Genomic DNA, 20,220 nt, shown 5'->3' on the forward strand with positions numbered 1-20,220 from the left:
GACTAAAGTGCAGAGATAAAAATGGACTGAATGAAAAAAAAACATAACGGTGCCCATGTAGGACACATACACGTAGCTTCTGTACTGAACTGTAGGTGGCGCTCCAAGGAGAACTTTCTTACTACCAAGAAGAAGAAGACGGAGGCGGAAGCTCTTCCATGGAAACAACAGACGCTTCTAACTCATACTCGTTTACGTAGTAGGTGGGATACGGAAATAATGTAGTTTAATTGGGAACTCCTGAATGTTGCATAATTGATAATTAACTATACTGACAGGAAAGGCATCTAAGTGAGTCTATGTCGAATTTTCTTTGTGCAGTTAGAAGTTTTAGCTTTAGCTACTTGCTAGTCAACAGTAGTCTCTCGTATGCAGGATAACATGGGTTAGCTACTGTGGAAATTGCGTACAAAACATGTGATATTACATATCGAACTGTATCAAGGAGCAGTTTGCCAGAAAGTGAGTGTTTTAAAAATGTGGAAACTAGGCGGCCGAAACTCCGCTGTGGATCGAGCTCAGGCGTTGCTGTCCGCAAAGAGGAGCAATGGAGGAGACGCTCAGGGCTCCAGGCAAGAGTCCTCATCCAAAACACGGGTATGTACCGAGTTTTCTTTAGCTGTCGTCTCCCCCCTTTTTAAGAGCTGTCTGTTCTTACACGGGAAAGTTACCTTGTCTGTGGTAAAATTAAATTTGAAATTCTTCAGCATCATAGTTAAAAGCGATGAAATAATTTAATTTGTTTTCTTGCGTTACGGTTGGTAACAATAATATCAGAATCTTTATTGTAACTTTACTCTGATGCAATGAAATTTTGCATGTAAGATAAAATAACCTTTATTAGTCCCACACGTGGGAAATTTGTTTTGTCACAGCAGGAAGTGGACAGTGCAAAAGTTATATAGCAAAAATTAGAATACAATAAAAATAAATAAAATACTGTACACAACTGTACAGAAGAGAATAAAATAAAACACTATGTACAGTAGAATACATAGAATAAGATATACAATAGGATAAAAATAGAATACAAATGCTGTATACAACAGTAAAAATACAACTTTGTCAGAAAAAGAGTATTGCACTTAGTGTTATTGCACATGTGTGGGTGTGTGTGTTTGATCAGTTGGAGTCTTTGTTGTGGAGTCTGACAGCAGTGGGGAGGAAAGACCTGTGAAATCTCTCTGTCCCACACCGTGTGTGCCGCAGCCACTGAAGGAGCTGCTCAGTGCTGTCAGAGTCTCCTGCATGGGGTGGGAGATGTTGTCCATCAGGGATGGCAGCTTAGCCACCATTCTCCTGTCACTTACCACCTCCACTGGGTCCAGAGGGCATCCTAGAACAGAGCTAGCCCTGTGGATCAGCCTGTTCAGTCTCTTCCTGTCCCCAGCAGAGATGTTGCCATCCCAGCAGACCACACTGTAAAAGATAGCTGAGGCCACCACAGAGTCATAGAAGGTCTTCAGGAGTGGGCCCTTCAATCCAAACGACCTGAGTCTCCGCAGCAGGTACCGTCTGCTCTGCCCTTTCCTGTAGAGGGCTTCCGAATTATGAGTCCAGTCCAATTTGTTGTTCAGATGAACACCAAGGTACCTGTAGCTGTCCACAGCCTCAATGTCCATACCTTGGATGTTCAGTGGTTGCAGTGGAGGATGTTTGTGCCTGCGGGAGTCTACCACCAGCTCCTTGGTTTTACTGGTGTTGATCTGGAGGTAGTTCAGCTAGCACCAGTCCACAGTCTTGGGTCAGTCCTCTGTACTCCTTGTCGTCCCCATCAGTGATGAGGCCGACTATTGCAGAGTCATCAGAGAACTTCTGCAGGAAGCACTGGGTGGAGTTGTGGGAGAAGTCTGCAGTGTAGATGGTGAAGAGGAACGGAGCCAGAACCGTTCCCTGTGGGCCCCCCGTACTGCAGATATGAATAAACAAATAAGTTAAATCCAGATAAAAATGTATAATTTTGATGAAAATGATCAAATAGAGGTTTTAAAGTGGTTTTGCATTGCAGTTCACATCTCTGAGGGCGGTATGTATGTAAATTGCAGATTGTGTGGGTGTAGTTCTACTCCTTGTTACCAGTGCTTTAATGGAGCAGAAAAATGGAGTGTCATAGAGGTTGTTTCTCAGCTTGTTGATACTAGTTTACAGCAGTGGTTCAAACAGGCTGTGAACGCGGTGGGTGGTATTTTCACTCCTGGCTCTCATTCTCAGTTGGCTGTTCTGCTGCTATTCAGGTCCAGTTTTGTCCCACTGAGCTGTGCTTACCGCGTGATGCAGGTCCTTCCTTTCAATAGCAACACTTCAATGTGACATTCTCAGTGGTGCTCTTGTAGAAATTTACCAGCAGATTTTCTAAAGAAGTATTTCTTGTGAGATATTTCTTGTGAGATACTATAAGTGCATTTGTCTGTGAAGGTTCTCAGTCATCCAGGTCATCGTAGTCAAAGGAGCTTGCAAAGAAAAGCGTCTGGACTTCTTTAAGTTGCTTGAAGACGTTTCACCTCTCATCCGAGAAGCTTCTTCAGTTCTAAGGTCAAATGGTGGAGAGTCCCAGATATAAACCTAGTGGGAGTGACCCCCCACAGAGGGACAAAAGGACCCCCTGATGATCCTCTAATCGCCTGAGCCAAGGTGGGAAACTGGGCGTGGACCTCTACATCGGAGAGACCAAACAGCCACTTCACAAGCGCATGGCACAACACAGAAGAGCCACCTCCACAGGACAAGACTCAGCAGTCCATCTGCATCTTAAGGACAAAGGTCACTCTTTCGAGGATGCCAATGTTCACATTTTGGACAGAGAGGACAGATGGTTTGAAAGAGGAGTGAAAGAAGCCATCTATGTCCACTGTGAGCGACCATCTTTGAACAGAGGCGGGGGTTTACGACACCAACTCTCTGCCATTTATAATCCAGTTTTGAGATCCCTTCCCAGACGCCTTAACGCCCACTCACATCCTGGGCCATCTGATCTCAGGAATTCGCATGATAAGGTGGGGCCAGGTTTCACAATGAGCTCACCCGAAACTCTGGCTGATTGGGACCCACGCCCAGTTTCAAACCTTGGGTCAGGCGATTAGAGGATCATCAGGGGGTCCTTTTGTCCCTCTGTGGGGGGTCACTCCCACTAGGTTTATGTCTGGGACTCTCCACCATTTGACCTTAGAACTGAAGAAGCTTCTCGGATGAGAGGTGAAACGTCTTCAAGCAACTTAAAGAAGTCCAGACGCTTTTCTTTGCAAGCTCCTTTGAATAAGTGCATTTGAGCTCTTTAAATAATTATTTGATTTGTGTAATTTTAAGTCTTTCATATTTTGATGGAATCTTTAATCTTTCCTAAAGACCAGCTTTATTCTATGTATGTATCTATCTATCACTAAACAATGGATTATATAGTATTCGTATAGAAGGTATGATGCCTTCTCACTCTGCCTGGATGGACGCTGCTGGTGAGGCACCTGCTGCTTCGGTAGCTGCTAAGTAGGACCTTTGAAGCCTACATTACATCCTCTTGCTGCCTGGGCAGGTAGGCGGAGGCTGGTGTGGCGTGGTTTTATGGGGAAGCCAGAGGTCAAAAGCTTCACCCTGCTTCTTCCTCAGGTCGCTAACCTGCTGCATAGCAGTTAGTGCCTCCTCAAACGATCCCCTAGCTCGTGATGGCTTATATGGAGAATTCATAATGACCTTGTCTTGGCCAGGAAGGCTGGAGAGATTGAGCCTTGATTGAGCCCTTATCCAGCAGGGGGCCCATGTCCTGAAACAGCTCAGCTTGGTAGGCTGAGAGCAGGATGACCACATTCAGATTTTATATTGACTGCGCTTCTGATTTATAAACCTTTTGGTACATGGAGGCTGTGAAATACTCCATCTTACCTGGAAGGTTTGGTCCCACTGACACAAGTGAACGTCTGTTCAGATAGAGATGAAATGCCACTGACTGCTCCACGCTAAAAAATGAGCCCCAAAATTTGAGGAAAATGTTTAGTAATGGCTCATCTTCTTTATACACACTGGGACAGCAGTCATGAGCTGCTTGATGGGTGCCTGGCGAGTGGGCAATATTTTTCTGTCTTACACATCCCTCTCCTCCCCCCTGATTGCCATACAGGCAATGAAGAGGGGATGGGGTTTTCTCAGAGATGGTCAAGGGAAAGTAGGTGACACCTGGGCAAGGGTGGGACACGACATCCTTAACCTTGCCGCCACTGGCGTTACCCTGAGAGGAGCCAATATCCATGATTACTAAAGGTTAGATTTGACAACTAGCAATAGTCACAAACACAAACCACAAGCTACTTGTCTAGCTAGTTTTTTTTTTAACATGCAGTTTGCAGCAACACAACAGCTGCTATTATAACAAGATATTTCCTTGACAAAAATATATAATTACATTGTAAAAGATGTTCCTGAAAACCAGTAAAACCCACATTCGGACTACCTTAATGGCTGTGTCAATAAACAGATTAATTGAATTATCCTGGTCCAGGACTGCTGAGGAGCTCTTAGAGAATGAGAATGCTTGGTGTGGGGCCAGTTAAGGGGTCAGGGGACCCCGTATCCTTCAAGTGATTGGTGACAGATGTGGTGGTACTGGAGCTTCCATGACTGGTCATGCCAGAAGTTGCTTCCCAGTGAGATCCAGAGTGAGGTTTGATAGAGATGTCATTCAAGTCGTTGTGACTCTGAAGTATAATTCACATGTAAGAGCAGAATGAGGTACTACAGTGATTAAATCTTAAAGCACTTCTTACATAAATATAATCTGTTTCTTTGTAGGTTTCTGTAGGTGAATCTTTCAAACCCAGATCTGCTCCCCCCGAAACACACAAATTATTCCCAGATCTGAGCGACTTGTCCTCAGTCAGTTCAGCTCCTGAGTCTGGAGGGGATGTTAAAGCTACGGATGCTGAAAAGAACCATGGAAGAGAACTGGATTCAAACAAGGTAACTGCTAATTGTTGCTGTTGCTCAATAATGGAAGACTACACATTAGTGTTGTTGAACCCAGTAAATCCAACTTGACATGAATTGTATAATTTTTTTTATTAATTAATTAATTAATAATTTTTTGGTTAGGGTCTCAGGCCACAGAGCTCTCTGGGAGGAGGAAGCAGGTTTTTGAAGAAGGCTCCACCACCAACAAACAGCAGCCAGTCACCCGTCAACCGGGACCAAATGCACCCTGAATCTGAATCAAGGTAAGATTCAACATATAAAAATGTGGTTATTAATTTGCACAAAGAATAAAACGTTTTCTGATGTGAAGTTACCTATTTTAATATCGCTGGTCAGAAATGCATCATCTTCACGGCGTGCCACTCAGACTGCATCCTTGACTAGACTGGCTGAAATTGAGAGTCGCATCCGGAGCCGCAAGCAGGCGCAGGAACAGGCCAGACAGGAGACAAAATCTGCCCTCATTCTGACTTCGGATTTGGGAGTGTCATCATCAGCACCAGCAAGAGTTACCCAAACCCCAGAGACATCTGTGCAACAGTCTGTACAGTCTAGCAGTGACCAGAGCCTGAGGGGAACCCGTTTCCTTAAGAAGAAAGCAGCTGGAGCTCTTGAAAACACTAATACATCTCTTACTATGGCTCCAAAAAGTGTAGATGTTAGTGTGAGAGTCAGGTCCAGAGCAGCAGATCGTGTAGCATCTTCAGAGCGTTTGGAGACAAAGTCAGTTAAACTAACGAGTGGTGTCAGTCTGGAAAGTGATGAAGAAGACATGAAGAAACTGCTTGGAGACTCGCTGGACTCGACAGACTATAGCTTCTTAAGACCTGGGAGACCTGCCTCCATGAAAAAGTCAGATAAGGTACACTTGGGTGGTTTTTTTGCTTGGTTCACTCCCATTACTTACAGCCTATAAACTGACAGCATCATTCTGATAGGCATGAAAACAGTTTTAATAAGAAAAAGAAACATTTTGAACCCAGTTTTAATAAAAGAAAAAGTTGTTTATTACAGGAAATTGGAAATTGTCTAAATTGAATGATTACGCAGGCAGAGCTAAATCATTTTAACATAATAGACAGACTTTTATGCATGACAGACTTTCATTGTGGAAATAATGACAAGCCACATTCACACAGTGGTTGTTAATCATGCCAGACATGTACGTGGTTAAGACATCAGGCTGTTTTCCTGCAACCTGCACTTTAAGGGTTAGAGTGAAAACCTGATAATGTTTTCACTTTGATGGCTCAGAGACACCGTTTTATCAGCTCAAAGCAGCTGTGCTTTCTACTCATACAGGTATTCCTCAAAAGCAGTCATGAAGTTCACTCCACTCCACTTACTGCCGAAGTAATTCCTTCACCACCCTCCAACACAGCACCACCTCGCTCCTCTGCTTCTCCTTCTAACCGGAGTTCTCCTTTCCGATTCACTGGCCATGCCCAGGCCCACTTCAGCCCCTCTGTGCTCTCTTCTTCTCCCTCTCCACCCCGTGTCTCCTCCCCACATCCTCCAGAAAGACCGGGCACCTCCTATAGGCCAGAAAGCCCACAGCGATCCCTGTCCTCCCTCTCAGGACGCAGTGAAGTGCTCTCTCTGGACGAGCTTTTCCCTGTGGAGACGGGATCTGAACGCCCACTCAGTGAGATGAGTTCAGTTTCTTCTGAAGGTGAGAGGTGCTCATCAAATGCATTTAGTCCTAGTGTTCAAGAGTTGATTGGACTCAGCTGTGTTCTTTGTGTTTAACTATTAATAGCAATCTAGGAGTATGATGTATTGATCACTCCTATGAAAGAGAGAGCAACATGGCGCTCATTCCTTTGTACATTAATGACTTTATATCTGAAATAAAATCACTAATGTCCAAATGAACATCTCATTACTGCTCGTATAAAAGAAGGTTACAGTGTGGTCATTCTTCTGTTCAATATTGAAGTAATGTTATACTTGAAGAAAAATTATTAATGACAAAATGAACTCACAGGATGAATCTAATTTGTTTGGCAGTTCTTGGAAAGCTTTTCATGAAGGCAGAAAACAACATTTGTGCTTTCAGAGGGAAAAGGGGGAATAAAGCATGTATTATCAGTGTCTCGAGAACCTTTTTATTGTATCGAGCCACTGTGAGTTTTAACAAGCTGCTGCATTTGATAGTGGATTAATTTGATAACAACAGAAAAAGAATAGATTTTATCTTCTGATGCACAATGGCAAACACGGGTATTAGTTAAACCATCCGTCTTTCAAGCATGTCCATATTTGCAGCATCATCAGTCATTCCCTCAAAATGCACAGTTTTTTTTTTTAAATTACTACAGTTTAACGTGCAAAGAATTAACTTAGTTTAGACTATCTGTGTTTTGGGATATTCTTTTTTAAAATTATATATGTATAGATAGTTCTTTTTTAACTATTCCTATTTAGTGAAGCGCTGTGTAAATGTACAAATAATGTAATAGTTTGGTTTAATAACTGTGATCTAGTGTCCCTGTCATTACCACATGGGAGGTACAACTTCTAGGCCCAAAGACATATTGATAATATTGATAATAAATGTATCTTTACCAGTAATTGATACTGTTGGAGCAGTATGCTACTGGCAGTCATAGTGACCTGAGCTTTATTTCTAGTACCCTGACGTGCATTGTAATAGACTTCGATATGTTCCAGTTTGTCACATAAACCAGTTTTATGAGATTGTCTCAATTTACAAGTTAGCCTCTTTCAATATTCAGTTTTCAGTTTTTAATCATCAGGTGTTTTTAGTGTCTTTTTGTAGCCTTATGCGTTGCACTGCTAGCAGCTATAAACTGAGTAACATGTTAAAGTTGGCTACGTGAATATACACTCTAAATTCTGTCATTGTGGTTTTATGTTTCTGCAGACTTCAAGATTAATGTGATGACACTGGATGACCTTGCACCTGCTCGCCTTGAATTTAATGCAGAAACGCCAAGAAAACAGGTGGGAAATGACAGGAATTAGTTCTAAACAAGTATAAAGTGAAGAAGAAAGGAGAAAGTTTGCCATTCAGTGTAGCATAATTTAAAGAGGACCTATTAGTCTCATTTATAGCACCATATTTGTATTCTTGAACTCTGCCAGAGTAGCTTTGCATGATTCAGAGTTCAAAATAATCCATATTTATCTTCGACTCATCATATCTGTGCCTTGGTGCAGCCCCCTCTGTTCATACTCACTCTGAAAAAAACCCATCCAACCAACTCTGCTCTGACTGGCTACCCCTCATAAACTCATGATTTGAGCAGTAGGTGGCTTGGGCTTCTTCCACACAGCTGTGTGCCAGAGATGACCATATAAGACTACACTTGAGTTTTTGGCCCGCATAGATGACTTGCACATATGACCTGACTAAACTTTGAGCATTTTTAAAATGAATGTCAGTCACTATAATGGTAAATGCATGAAAGAAAAGAGCATAGCAGGTCCACTTTAAAGGAAATATTTGTTGAATTGCACTCATTATATCTATGAAAACATGTTATACACAAAGTCAAAACAAGCTATGAACACATCATCAACATATCATCTTTTCAGATATGGGGAAACAGCTGTGTTTTGGACCACAAGACATAATTGTTGCAGTTAAAATTATTAGAATTCTGATTTGCTCATCAGCTCCAAATGGAACAGCCAGGTAGTTGGCTGCTAAATGCCTCACTATGATCCCTAGCTGTTGCTTACTTTGTCTGCTGTTGGGTTAGGACTGCTGCTGCCACAGACAAAGAGCAGCAATGATTACCAAAAGAATTTGGTTAAATAACATAAAATAAAAACAATGAGTTTAATGAGAAAGACTTTATTATAGACACTGGATTTGTTGTTTATATAACAAGAATAGCCGGCCACCTAGGGAGCCACCAGCTAGAGTAGTGTCAAAGAAAAGGAAGAAATATTTTAAATTGCTCTTGATGTGATTTCACTGACTGCCTGATGTTCCTTACGGCATTAAATAGTGAGAAAGAAAGCGCAAGGAGCTGTGACTCAGGTATTAATCACAGGTTCCTGATGTTATGTGCAAACATTATTCCACAGTGCACACACTAAATAAATCCTTATTTAGAAAAAGATAATAACTGTATGTATGCAAAGTTGTATCCTTGTGTCTGTGATAGTGATGAACGATAATCGACACCCTGAAGTTAATGTAACGCCACTGATATTAATGCTGGAGACTCTAAATTCTGTCCACAAGGACATTTTCTCCTTGGCGTGGTGCACTGAAATTTGCATTAATAACGAAACCAAAAAATCTTACATCATAAAACAGCCATGTGTTAAAGCCTCACATTAATAACCACAAGCATTAAAACACATATGTGCAATAATCTGGATATTTACATGTGATATCCTAGGGGTTATGATTATAAGTTTGTTTTCTGTCATATCTTAAATATGATTCTTTCTCTGCTCTAAAATGGTCAAAAAACATTCTAAAGATTTATTAGAATAAACTAAATAGAAATAAACTAAATAGAAATAGAAATTTTATTCCACTGTGGCAGTGGAAAAATGAACCTTGGACTAAGTTTGAATTCTAAGAGGCCCACAGAAATGAGATGGTTTACGTTTACGTTTTAAATAGACTGAGTATAACATTAGCATTTGTAACTTTTTTTAACAACGCTATCCTATACAATAAACCTATATCATAAGATACATTTATATAGAGGGAATCAAACAGATTCACTCTATATTCTAGAAGTATCTGCTAATTGGTGCTAAATAACCACACTAATTAGCTGTGCTAGAAAGTTCAGTCACCTACACTAGAGCACAAACTTCTTGTTGTGTTGTACCGCACACCAAACCGTATTATTACCTGTATTATTATTAGTGGGGTGGCTGTAGCTCAGAGCAGGTAGAGCAGGTCATCCACCAATCAGAAGGTTGGTGGTTCGATCCCTGGTTGCTGCAGTCTGCTTGCCAAGTATCCTTGGGCAAGATACTGAACCGCAATTTGAGTGGATGTGTGAATGTTAGATAGAAGCAGTTAGGCATAGAAAACATGCTGATGTAAATGAGTTGATGAGACATGTTGTATAAAGTGCGCAAGTAGAAAAAGTAGAAATGCTCCAAAATACTAACAACACAAATACTGTTGAGTGGTCCAGTTTACAGACTTTAATTGAAGGAGGTGAACCAACTGACAGCTGTTCTGCTGAGATATATACAGCGAATTCTAGTTATCCTGTCTCAAGGAGATAAATGGGGCAGTAGTAATGCTCCTATTCTTGAGAGGATGAACTTACATTTTGAGATACTCTTCAGCTGGAGAAAGCAACTGTTTACTGCATTTTATTGTGTTTGTCAAATTTCCTTGCATGCAGGTGAAGGCTGATTGTTAGTATACGTATAATATTCTTCAGGGGACCCTTTGTCTGAGATCTCTAAATTCTCTGAAGGACTCCCTAGACTGATATCTTTGCTTTCATGAAACAGGGTAGCCCTGTTCCAGGATCTCCAGACAGAAAGCAGCAGCTACACGAGGAGGAACAGCAACAAGACCAGCTGCTGGATTACCAAAGTGACTTTGAGAGTGAGAGCAAAACAGAGCCAGATTACAGTGCCAGTCAAGTGTCAGAGGATCTCCAGAGAAATGGAGGTGAAGAGAAGATGGTGTCAGAAGTCAGAGATGGGGGTTTGGATTCAGACATGTCTGATGGGAGGACAGAAGATGATTATTCGAGAGCTTTCTCAGAAGCAAGTCATTCCTCCACCTCCCGGACCTCAGATCGCAGTCACACTTCCAAGTCAAACAGCCAAGGCAGAAGTGAGGACTCCAGACCGTCATTATTACATGAGGGCCAGGCTTCATATCAACAGTCGAGGAGACGTACTTCAGCCAGAAAGGTTTTAAAAGAGACTGCAGTACAGACCCATTCTGGTCCACTGGCTTCAACATGGCCAACAGGTTTGTCTGCTACACATAGTATTTGTCTATCTAAGATGTGAGAGAGACACCATTTCTCACCAAAATTCCTTTAAATCATCTTATTAAGTTAAAGGAGATCTTGTTTGTATGAAGGCGCTAATCTGAACTTTATCTTGCATTGTTCTTTGGATCTAAGAGAAATACTTATTTACTTTTTAAAATCCTGTAACTAAAATGCCAGAGTAAACTGATATGTCTGAAGCTGACTTAGAAAGTCCACAGAATCCACAAACTTCAGAGCATTTTAAAGGTCAGGCTCCGTGGCTTCAGGCATGTGCAGAGAACTAGGAATAATTTTAGGTTGTTGGACTTGAGTGAGCAAGATAAAGAGTGAACTTGGCTGTGCAATACTCTGTAGGTAGGTAGGAAGGAATTTTAAATTGGATCCTTAATGCAACAAGTGTCACAGGAGCAGCCATTTGGCATTTGCGTTGCCTGCGAGCACTGGAAGGCAGATTTAATGAGTGACGAAAGCAGTGAATTGCAGAAATCAATACAAGTTAAGATGAATTCATGAGTGAATATCTGAAGCTTCTTTTCACAAAAGAAGAGAAGCTTGAGCGCTGTTTCATGTTGGTGTTGATTGACAGGGACTAACGTAAATGAGTCCATGATTATGTATGCCGATGTGAACCAGAGAGGTCCCCATTTTCTGAGTGGGCAACTAGAACTTATGTCTTATCGCATTGAGCTTTAATTTTTTTTTTTTCAGATATTCCTGCTGTGGACCCTATGGTGAGCATGACCTACATAAATCCTTCTCCAGTGGTCAGTCATACCCTCAATGCAGAAATGGTAGAAGGTGAGAACCAATAAAACTAAATAAAATACAAAATAATTAAAAAAAACATTCTATATTTTTTAACATATGTACTCTTCCCATGGTCGATGTTTAAAATTTTGCTCTTTCACGTGCTTTTTTACCCCTCAGCTGTAAAAGTCTGATTGGGTATTGTTGTCACCCTGCCAGGCGGGCAGGCATGCAGTAGGGGTTTTCAAACTGATACCATAGAATCACCTACAAAAAATCTTCGATGAGTTTGAATCTCAGTGACATTGACCTCAAAGTCAAGGTCAGAGCTCAAGTTTTCAGAAAATCTTATGAATGCAATAACATGAGAACAAAGCGATGTATTATTTTAAAATTCATACCATAGGTGTACCTACTAAGAGCCTGGGGTGTACTAGTACATCAGGCCAATTATGCTCCTCATTGGTTAAAAAATGTGATCATGATTTTCTCCAAAATGTTTCAAAAATAAGATTTTTGATGGCATTTTCCACATGATCTTGCTGACAGATTAACTAACAGACAGCACTGAAAACACACTTTCACTGAGACTCTTCACTTTTTCAAGAAAACTAGAAAGTTGTCAAATTTTGGATTTGTCACACTGATAACAGAAAATCTTTTAAACCTGGATTCAGATGGTAATTCTCAGGGATTATTAGGGTTTGTACAAGGATGATGGCAAATTTCAAGTGAGTCATACTGATGGCTGTGGTGGGGCCATTTAAAAAAAAAATTATGAAGCTGTAGCGCCATCTATAGGTGATATACTGGGAGACAGTGCCTTCCAGATCAGTTAAATAGTTAAAAGACATTTTTTGTTACTGTCATTTAAACATTCATAAATATTTCAACTTAAACCTGCAATGTGTATCCCTTGGTTCTCCATCAGCAATCAGCACCTTCAATCCAGCTGTATTTGTTCTCAATGAACTGCTAAAACAGCAGCTTGCCATGACAAGGCGGTTCATTGAAAGCAACCGCCACCTGCACTCCAGCCTGGTGCAGAGTCTGGAACCACCAAACTACAGATATACCACTCTCGAGGACACCAAGAAGGTAAAGTATACTCACGCACTGGCTGTGAATAACACTTATCTGTAGCTTTTTGGCTCAGTAATGGAAATAACAGACATTTAAAGTGTACTCATTGTACTAATTTCCAGCTCATTATTTTTATTTTTCATCTCCACAAAAGTAATTTCAAAACAATACTGGTCAAAGCGTGACTTAGTGAAACTTTCCCCTCTGTTTTCAGCTTATCCACATGCACAGATCTCCCAAACTGACAATGAAGGAAGCTTTAGAGGAGGTACTGCAGGAGATGAGAGAAGACCATTGTATGTGACCACTGTGATTGCAAGGACCAGAAGCTGGATTGTGTCTTTATTTTTAAAGACATTTTTATACACATTTTAAAAACTTTTTTTTCCCTTCTCAGTGGAAAATGACTATTATTCATAAAACACTGCGTGGAATTTTATATCAAGTGTCAAAATCAAGAGCTGGCAGCCAAATCCATCACTTTAGGTTCTTAATACTGGAGTGGACATTATAAGGCTGTGGTCTGCTAATGTAAAGATGGGCACACCTCCACAGCACCTGCAAGTTAAGGTAACTAACACAGAATGCAACAAAGTTGAAAGCTGATGCTGAAGGTAGACAAATTCATCAGAAGTGAGATTTAATAGCCTTAATAGTTATTTAGACAACTTCTGTTTTCAAAGAATGTGATTTTTGAATTCATACACCATCAGTGATTTGGAGTCATAGGTGGAGAAAGGAGGCATCAAAGTCACAGAATTTAAAAAAAAAAAAAAAAAAAAAGGCATGGAGTTACAGCACATTTCTCAACTTTAATTTTTATGTGGAGTTAGTTTCATGGCCTGCGTTTTTAATGAAATTTAAGTTTCATTACTTCTATATCAGGATGCATTTGGTTTTAATGCTCACCCCATGCAAACCATGGATGTCATGCTTGTGAAACAGGTTGTTGGGTGTATGTAAGCCTTCTTGTAGAACTGCACTCACAATTCACAAATTACTATTAATTACTTGACTGTATTATACAGACTTGTTTTTGTTGCATGATTGAGGTGGTCATGTAGACCAGATGAAATGAATGGGTTTAAATGGACACACCAAACAGAATCTTAAAAGCACTTTCTTCTAAGATATAATATTAAAGAGACAGCTTAAGCCAATAATCATTCAGTGAAATAAACGCTTGCAAGGGAAGTAACAAAATGTTTATTAAAAAATTAACACATACTGTACGGTGTTTTTACAGTTACCAGTTTTTCAGTCTCAACCACCAATATTAACTTGAATTACTCTAACGGCAAGTGCAGAATTGAACAAAATCTAAAGACAAACTTCGATGGCAGGACCCAGGAACATTTATCGGTGATGTGGGAAGGTGAAGGTGTGTTGATGGGGTTGTTGAAGGCACAAATTCAGGCTGTAGTGTGAGTTGTCAATATGGGTCATTGAAAGGGTAGAAGGGATGTCCGGCATCCCTGGGAACACGCTTTCCTTCCACCTGCAGTAACAAAAGTTAAACACATTTAGCTTTTTTTGTTTGCATTTTGCAAGTTCATGTGTTAATTCTTGACATCAACTGTTTTTTTCCTGTTTAACCAAAACTGTCTGAAAATACGTATTCCACTATGGCTTAGCTGGTAAAAATCAACCATCTCCTTTGAATAAATTTTTTTTTATTTTTTAAAAATGAGCCAACTTAATAATTCTTTAATGACTTTATTGTATTCAATGAAGAGATGGAACATTTAATATTCATATAATGAACATTTTCCAAATCACACATAAGAGCTCCATAATCCAATATAAACTAACTTCAACCCACCCCCATCTTCATAATCATAGGATAGGTATAGTATTTTTATTATTTTCAGCTCGTATTTACAAGATTTACACAAACGTTGTGCAGTGTTGCATCTCTGTCTCTGCTCATCACTGCAGAGCTGATGTAGACAGTAAGAGCTCCTTAGCGGTTATGTCCCAACATAAAGATTTATTAGAGTACTGATTAAGTCCACTTACTTCGATCATTGGTACGATGTAGCGCCAGCCTCTGGTCAGTGCTGCGATACTTTTCATTTCTTCTGCTTCAAGGGTAAAGTCGAACACCTGACAACATAACAAAACCCTTTACATACAACACAACATACCTCACTGTAGCTGGACCACAAAATGTAACATTTATTTAAATCTCACTTCACCTGTATGTTTTCTTTGATGCGGGACTCGGTCACACTCTTAGGGATTGTTACGACTCCACGTTGTGTCTGCCACCTGGAAATACAGGATTTGTGTTGATGTGAAGCTGCTGAAGGGTTTCGTCACCATACCAGTGTGCATTTCTGCCCAGAGCATCAAGCACACGAGTTTTATACAAGTAGTATGCTGCTTTTTTTAGCTTTAGTTTGCTGTTTTAAGACTACAAATGTGAGTAAAGTTGCCATGCACTACAATGTTTAGATGCATGCTGAGCTACAGACTAACAAGCTGAATCAGGATGTGTTTTTGATGATATCATTTGAAATGTAAAATTGGAAACCTTAAGAAACAAAGAATGTAAGGCAAGGCAAGTTTATGTAAAAAGGTCGAAGATAAACAGAGACACAGTGTGATCTTTGCATTTTTTTTTTATTTTTTTTTTTAGCAGAGTACTTTTGGATATTCTGATCTATAGACTTACCTCAGGAGAATCTGAGCTGGAGACTTTTTATATTTCTCTGCAAGGGAAGAGATCACAGGCTCCTCCAGCAGGATGGGTTCGTTCGGATGTTTCCAGGCTCGATCAGCAGACCCCAGTGGACTGTAGGCCGTCATCACCAGGCCCCGATCCCGACAGTGGGCCAGCAGCTCTACCTGGGCCAGATAGGGGTGGCACTCTACCTGTCCAGCAAAAATGAAGCAATACCAGGGTCACCTCCGGCATTTTACAAACACCTTTTATTACCATCAACATCACAAACATCCTGTACCTGAAGGACAGTTGGTTTGACACTGGCGACCGACAGAATGTCATCAATCTGCCTGCTGTTGAAGTTGGACAAGCCAATGGCTCGGACAAGACCCTTTCCCACCAGTTTCTCCATGGCAGACCAGGTCAGCTTGTAGTCTGTGTCATCATATAGCAAGGTGCCATCCTCCTTTCTGGGGAAAGTAACGTCTCCTCGTCTAGGAGCAAGTCAAGAAGGTCTCAAAATACAGGCTTGTTTATCAGTTTGAGCATCAACTAACTTTTAAGAAATGTCATAATTTTTTTATAAACACTTTTTAATGAAGTAGTATAGTTCTTGTCAAAATCGTTTTAAGATTTTAAAACTATTAACCTGTGAGCAGATTAATTTGGCATAAGATATACAATAATCCATCAGTTATCTTGATATAACAAAGGTGGTTTTGGGAACATAAGCTAACTGTCTCATTATTGGACCATGTGGAGGCTGAGCTCACTGAAAGGCGTAAGGCCAGTGGATGAGGTAGAGGTCCAGGTATTCAAGTTTCAAGTCCTTCAGGGTCTTCAGGAGGGCTGGCTCGACATCATCTGGATGGTGCTTGCTGTTCCACAGCTTGGATGTGATGAACACATCCTCTCTTCTTAGGGACTGGAGCACAGAACACGATAGATATGAATTCTTTGTTTTTTGTTTTTAAAGACAGTAGTAGACCAGACTGGTCAGTAAAGTCTGACAAGTCTAGAATCAGTTGCTCTCAGGGGACACATTTTATGTGTGTTTTTACTGGAGCTTTGAACAGTTTGGTGAAGCAGTTCTACCTTTTCGGGTCCGAGCTTTTCCTGCAGGGCTTCTCCAATCTCAGCCTCATTGCCATAGATGGATGCACAGTCAATGTGGCGATACCCAGCTTCCAGTGCCCAAATAACTGCTTGTTTCACCTGTTAGAAATAAATATACAAGTTTCAGTAAGTACCCATACACGTTCTTAATGTTTGTACCAAAAAATCTAAACTTAACATCAGAATCTGCTAAATTCTCAGACCAACAAGTGAAAAAAATAAATGGGCTGCAATTACCGGACATAAAACAATACTATATTAGACTTTCATTCACTGGATACTTAGAGCTTATCAAACGATTTCTTGTCCACTTGGGGGCAGTGAAGCATATTGATAGGAATTTATGGGCAAAATCAGTTTAAATGTAGGACAATCTAAATGTAATAAACTGTATTTTTCCCCCATTTCTAATACATTGAAAATAATATATGGTGAAAATAATGTCTTCCCCTTGTTCCTGTCTACTCTTCATTACTACCCTGTCAATATTTTTTTTTTAAATAATAAATAAATAAAATAGACAAGACAAAAAAAACAATCCAAAAATCTGAGAGAACTGCAGAGTTGAATTTGTAAAAAACAGAAAGCACTTCTCAGTTTACACATGCCAATTTAATTAAGGATACAAAAAAGTGCAACTTTATTGTGTGACATTAAGATGAAGGAAAGGGGTAAACACAACGCCATTTTATTTTATTAGAAAGTCTCAAATGGCTTAAAAACAGGAGGACAGAAGTGCAGTTTCTACCTTTCCAGGCTCACTCTTCCATGTTCCCAGTCCAATGAGGGGCATCTTGCGCCCTGTGTTAAGAACTGCAAAGTCATTCATGCCTCTCAGAAGCACCTTAAAAAGAAAAGTAGAGTAAGAGCCAGTCAGTAAGACCTGCTCAACTCAGGTGGCTGTGAAAAAGTAGGAAGTGTGTACACCATTCGGTAGTTTTATACTGCATAAACTTAAGACAAAGACAAGGATGCACACAAACACAGGTCTTAGGAGAAACTGACAGCAAAGGAAATATATGACGGTGTAACAACAGTATGTCACAGTTTTCACAGTATAGCATTATTATTGATATTCTCAGGTAGAATGACCAATTATGCTTTGAAAACAGAGTTCAAACCATTAATGAGTCCAGCAGGTACAGCTGGACAGATAGGATTCTTGATCCATATACTTATTATCCCAAACATCACAGTCAAACAAATGAATATAAATAACAGCTGAAGAACTGGTAGAGCAACTGTCCAACTAGTAAAAGGAAGATCCAATTAAACTCATATTGACTGACAAATGCAAGGAGAGACTGTGCAAAGCCTTTGTAAGTGATATATCCATATCAAAATTTAGCTTAGATTAAACACAAGATCTCATGATGAGAATGCAGCCAGAACACTAGAATTAAGTTTGTATACAGGAGTAAAAATATTAGCTTATGAAAAACATTTCTGAATTGAAAGCTTGCACATCTTAAAGTATGAGAATTTCCAAAGTTGTTTTTGCACCAAAGGGAAAAAGGAAAAGCTGAAAAGGAAGCATGAAAGGAAATGAAGGCTGCTGACTTGCATTTTCAACAGCTAGAGGGATGTGATCATTCCCCTCACTATATAATAATTACAATACTTCAAATAAAAAGACCTGAAAGTAAGAAACTTGAGGATTTTTCTCAGAGTTGGATTTGAGATTCAGCAGCCAAAGAAATTTCTCAAAGTGCACTCACACAAACATTAATTATACAAAACCCATATATGCAAAATTGTTTCTCATCTAATTTTGAACACCATAGAAACACATCTGCTTTGATAATACCTGCCATAGATGTGTATCAGTCAATAAGTAGTGCAAGCCCAGATGTAAAAGAGCTCAGTGTGGCAGCGTGTAGAAGGAACTACATTCCTGTTGATCCAAGACACCTGTACCCGCCCTCTCTGACTCGCACCGCCTAACACAAACACTATCTGCTTGTTCCACATTCCTCTCAGACATCTTCCACTGATGGCACAAATAGTAACTGCTTTCAGCTGCTTCCGTATTCAACAGATTTTCTTTATGTCTTATGCAATTTCAAAGGGATTTGTCTCTCCTTCTGGGTGCCTGCTAGGGATGTTTCACTTGTTAGGCAAATGTGTAAACTACTACACTATGAAGCCACAAAATAAAAAATAAAAAAAACTCCACATAACACCACATCAGTTCTGGTGGCTACTTGGTGCCTTTTGAGATTTTGAAGGCTTGATCACTAGATAACAGAGGGTGGAGTAACTTTCCTCGGAAACAATTTAGTCAGAATCTACAAATGATCTGTGAACTTCTTGGTTATCATCTACTGACATCAGTAGCTTTCACTAACAGGCCCACACACTTTGTGGTTCCCACGTCAATGTCAGCTTTTAAGCACCTGATGTCTTTCTTTGAAAGCATTATAGAGAGACACATGACACTCTAAAAACTGAGCATTATTGATAGAAGTATGATTCCAGAGGGAAGAAGGGCAGTTTCTTTGTTTTGGCTGTTGAATGCATGCATGCATGCAGTTTTATATCCAAATGACCACTGAAATGGCTCCAAAAAAGTGGTCGCCTACAAGGTGCATGCTGCTTTTTGCCCTTTGAAATAGTTCTATTGTTGGTTGAAGATACAGAAGAGGGAGAAGCGGAGGCCGTGTTCAGAGGCCAACTAGAAAATGACTTTTATGGTTAGCCCTGTTTATGGTTTGCCCTGTTTCAGCAGGTCTGACGGCTCTTTTTGATGTCGTATGTTAAACTTGTTTTCCTTTTGCATTATTTTTTTATTGCAGGAAAGGAAAGCGGTGTTAATTTGGTTTACAACTCGACTGACCAATCTGCAAAAACACCAGTATTTTCCAGATCTTTCAAAAAAATCCCTGAAAGTCAGCTGGTTTGCTGGAAAGTCACGCGCCCTGCCACACCTCAATACCACTGTCCTCGCGTTCACTGTCCTTCGACATCAAAAAAAAACTGCTGAACCCCCCTTAACAAATCTGCAAATAAGGAGTGACGTTTGTATTATGTAGCAAATGGTAGCAAACAATGCTACACTTAGTAAAGAGGGAGCTACGGTTAGATAAAGTATTGTGGCTGTGTGGTCACTCGGTGGCTTCGCTTGTTGCTGAGATTGTCTTCAGGAGAAAAAAAAAGGAATGTAACAGCTGCTCGTTAAAAACATCAGCCGCCACACTTTCTGTTGAAATAACAGCCGGCTGCTGTTGTAGCTTCTATTGAAGTCAACTCTCACATTCTCTCGCGTTACTCCCTTTAAAGTCGGTTTTTAGTAGAAGTCTGCACACACTCACCCTGCTGCCGAAACCGACACACAAACGACACAGCGTCTGCTTTAGGAGCTGACACTTCAGTGACTGCATGCTGTAAAATTATGTGACGTGAATTCTCCTTCACGGCTCTGTGCTCACTTTGATTCGTCAACTTACTGTTTCAAGGTTTTAAAAGCTGCCGACTTCAGTCAACGACCTGTTCCGGTTGTCCTCCTGCAGCGTAGGACCACTGTGCATAGAGTGCTGTTTTCTGCTAAATGTTCAAAAACACCACCTCATCTTGTTGACGTTTTCCTTTTCCGGTATGATAGTTCTTCCATTTCCGGGGAATCTAAAGGTAGTTCACAGAAAAATAATAATAATAACGTAAAAATGCAGAAACCGTGTAATAGAACGG

At 40.3% G+C, this 20,220-nt stretch overlaps 2 protein-coding genes across 6 annotated transcripts; one reads left to right on the forward strand and one right to left on the reverse strand.

Moving 5' to 3' along the window:
• Positions 1 to 115: 115 nt before the first annotated feature.
• On the forward strand, positions 116 to 15,521 carry lg23h19orf44 (linkage group 23 C19orf44 homolog). 4 transcript variants are annotated; one of them, XR_014909562.1, is made up of 11 exons: positions 116 to 597; positions 4,777 to 4,944; positions 5,077 to 5,198; positions 5,293 to 5,818; positions 6,259 to 6,628; positions 7,844 to 7,923; positions 10,423 to 10,894; positions 11,628 to 11,717; positions 12,598 to 12,764; positions 12,964 to 13,319; positions 15,394 to 15,521. XR_014909562.1 is itself a non-coding variant. In XM_085397661.1 (10 exons), the coding sequence occupies exons 1-10, from the start codon at positions 478 to 480 to the stop codon at positions 13,051 to 13,053; spliced, it is 2,205 nt and encodes a 734-aa protein (XP_085253787.1). In that variant the 5' UTR covers positions 116 to 477; the 3' UTR covers positions 13,054 to 13,787. The 4 variants fall into 4 exon arrangements, 2 of the variants coding, with proteins under 2 accessions (XP_085253787.1, XP_085253788.1); XR_014909561.1 differs by having other exon boundaries at positions 15,391 to 15,518; XM_085397661.1 differs by lacking the exon at positions 15,394 to 15,521 and having other exon boundaries at positions 12,964 to 13,787.
• On the reverse strand, positions 13,933 to 20,135 carry akr1a1b (aldo-keto reductase family 1, member A1b (aldehyde reductase)). Of its 2 annotated transcripts, none has more exons than XM_085397666.1 (9): positions 19,980 to 20,135; positions 17,282 to 17,377; positions 16,513 to 16,632; positions 16,191 to 16,342; positions 15,716 to 15,911; positions 15,427 to 15,626; positions 14,948 to 15,020; positions 14,769 to 14,855; positions 13,933 to 14,247 (listed from the first exon to the last, which is right to left on the reverse strand). In XM_085397666.1, exons 2-9 carry the CDS (start codon positions 17,360 to 17,362, stop codon positions 14,182 to 14,184), a joined length of 975 nt encoding a protein of 324 aa, XP_085253792.1. In that variant the 5' UTR covers positions 17,363 to 17,377; positions 19,980 to 20,135; the 3' UTR covers positions 13,933 to 14,181. The 2 variants fall into 2 exon arrangements, with proteins under 2 accessions (XP_085253792.1, XP_085253791.1); XM_085397665.1 differs by having other exon boundaries at positions 19,845 to 19,980.
• Positions 20,136 to 20,220: the final 85 nt, after the last annotated feature.

This window comes from Rhamphochromis longiceps, linkage group LG23 (genome assembly GCF_057381845.1).
Source record: "Rhamphochromis longiceps isolate RC_006_pf linkage group LG23, R_longiceps_female_GT1.1, whole genome shotgun sequence".
NCBI lineage: Eukaryota > Metazoa > Chordata > Actinopteri > Cichliformes > Cichlidae > Rhamphochromis > Rhamphochromis longiceps.

What these genes read in the sequence shown, in the direction of transcription:
- akr1a1b (XM_085397665.1), bottom strand. Translation starts at nt 19,913, where the DNA reads ATGCAGTCACTGAAGTGTCAGCTCCTAAAGCAGACGCTGTGTCGTTTG. An exon ending in AAAAGCTCGGACCCGAAAAG is followed by an intron (nt 16,343 to 16,512) that starts GTAGAACTGCTT and finishes TCTGTGCTCCAG; the next exon opens with TCCCTAAGAAGAGAGGATGT. An exon ending in CACTGGCCTTACGCCTTTCA is followed by an intron (nt 15,912 to 16,190) that starts GTGAGCTCAGCC and finishes ACTTGCTCCTAG; the next exon opens with ACGAGGAGACGTTACTTTCC.
- lg23h19orf44 (XM_085397661.1), top strand. Translation starts at nt 478, where the DNA reads ATGTGGAAACTAGGCGGCCGAAACTCCGCTGTGGATCGAGCTCAGGCG. An exon ending in CCATGAAAAAGTCAGATAAG is followed by an intron (nt 5,819 to 6,258) that starts GTACACTTGGGT and finishes CTACTCATACAG; the next exon opens with GTATTCCTCAAAAGCAGTCA. An exon ending in CTCTCGAGGACACCAAGAAG is followed by an intron (nt 12,765 to 12,963) that starts GTAAAGTATACT and finishes CTCTGTTTTCAG; the next exon opens with CTTATCCACATGCACAGATC.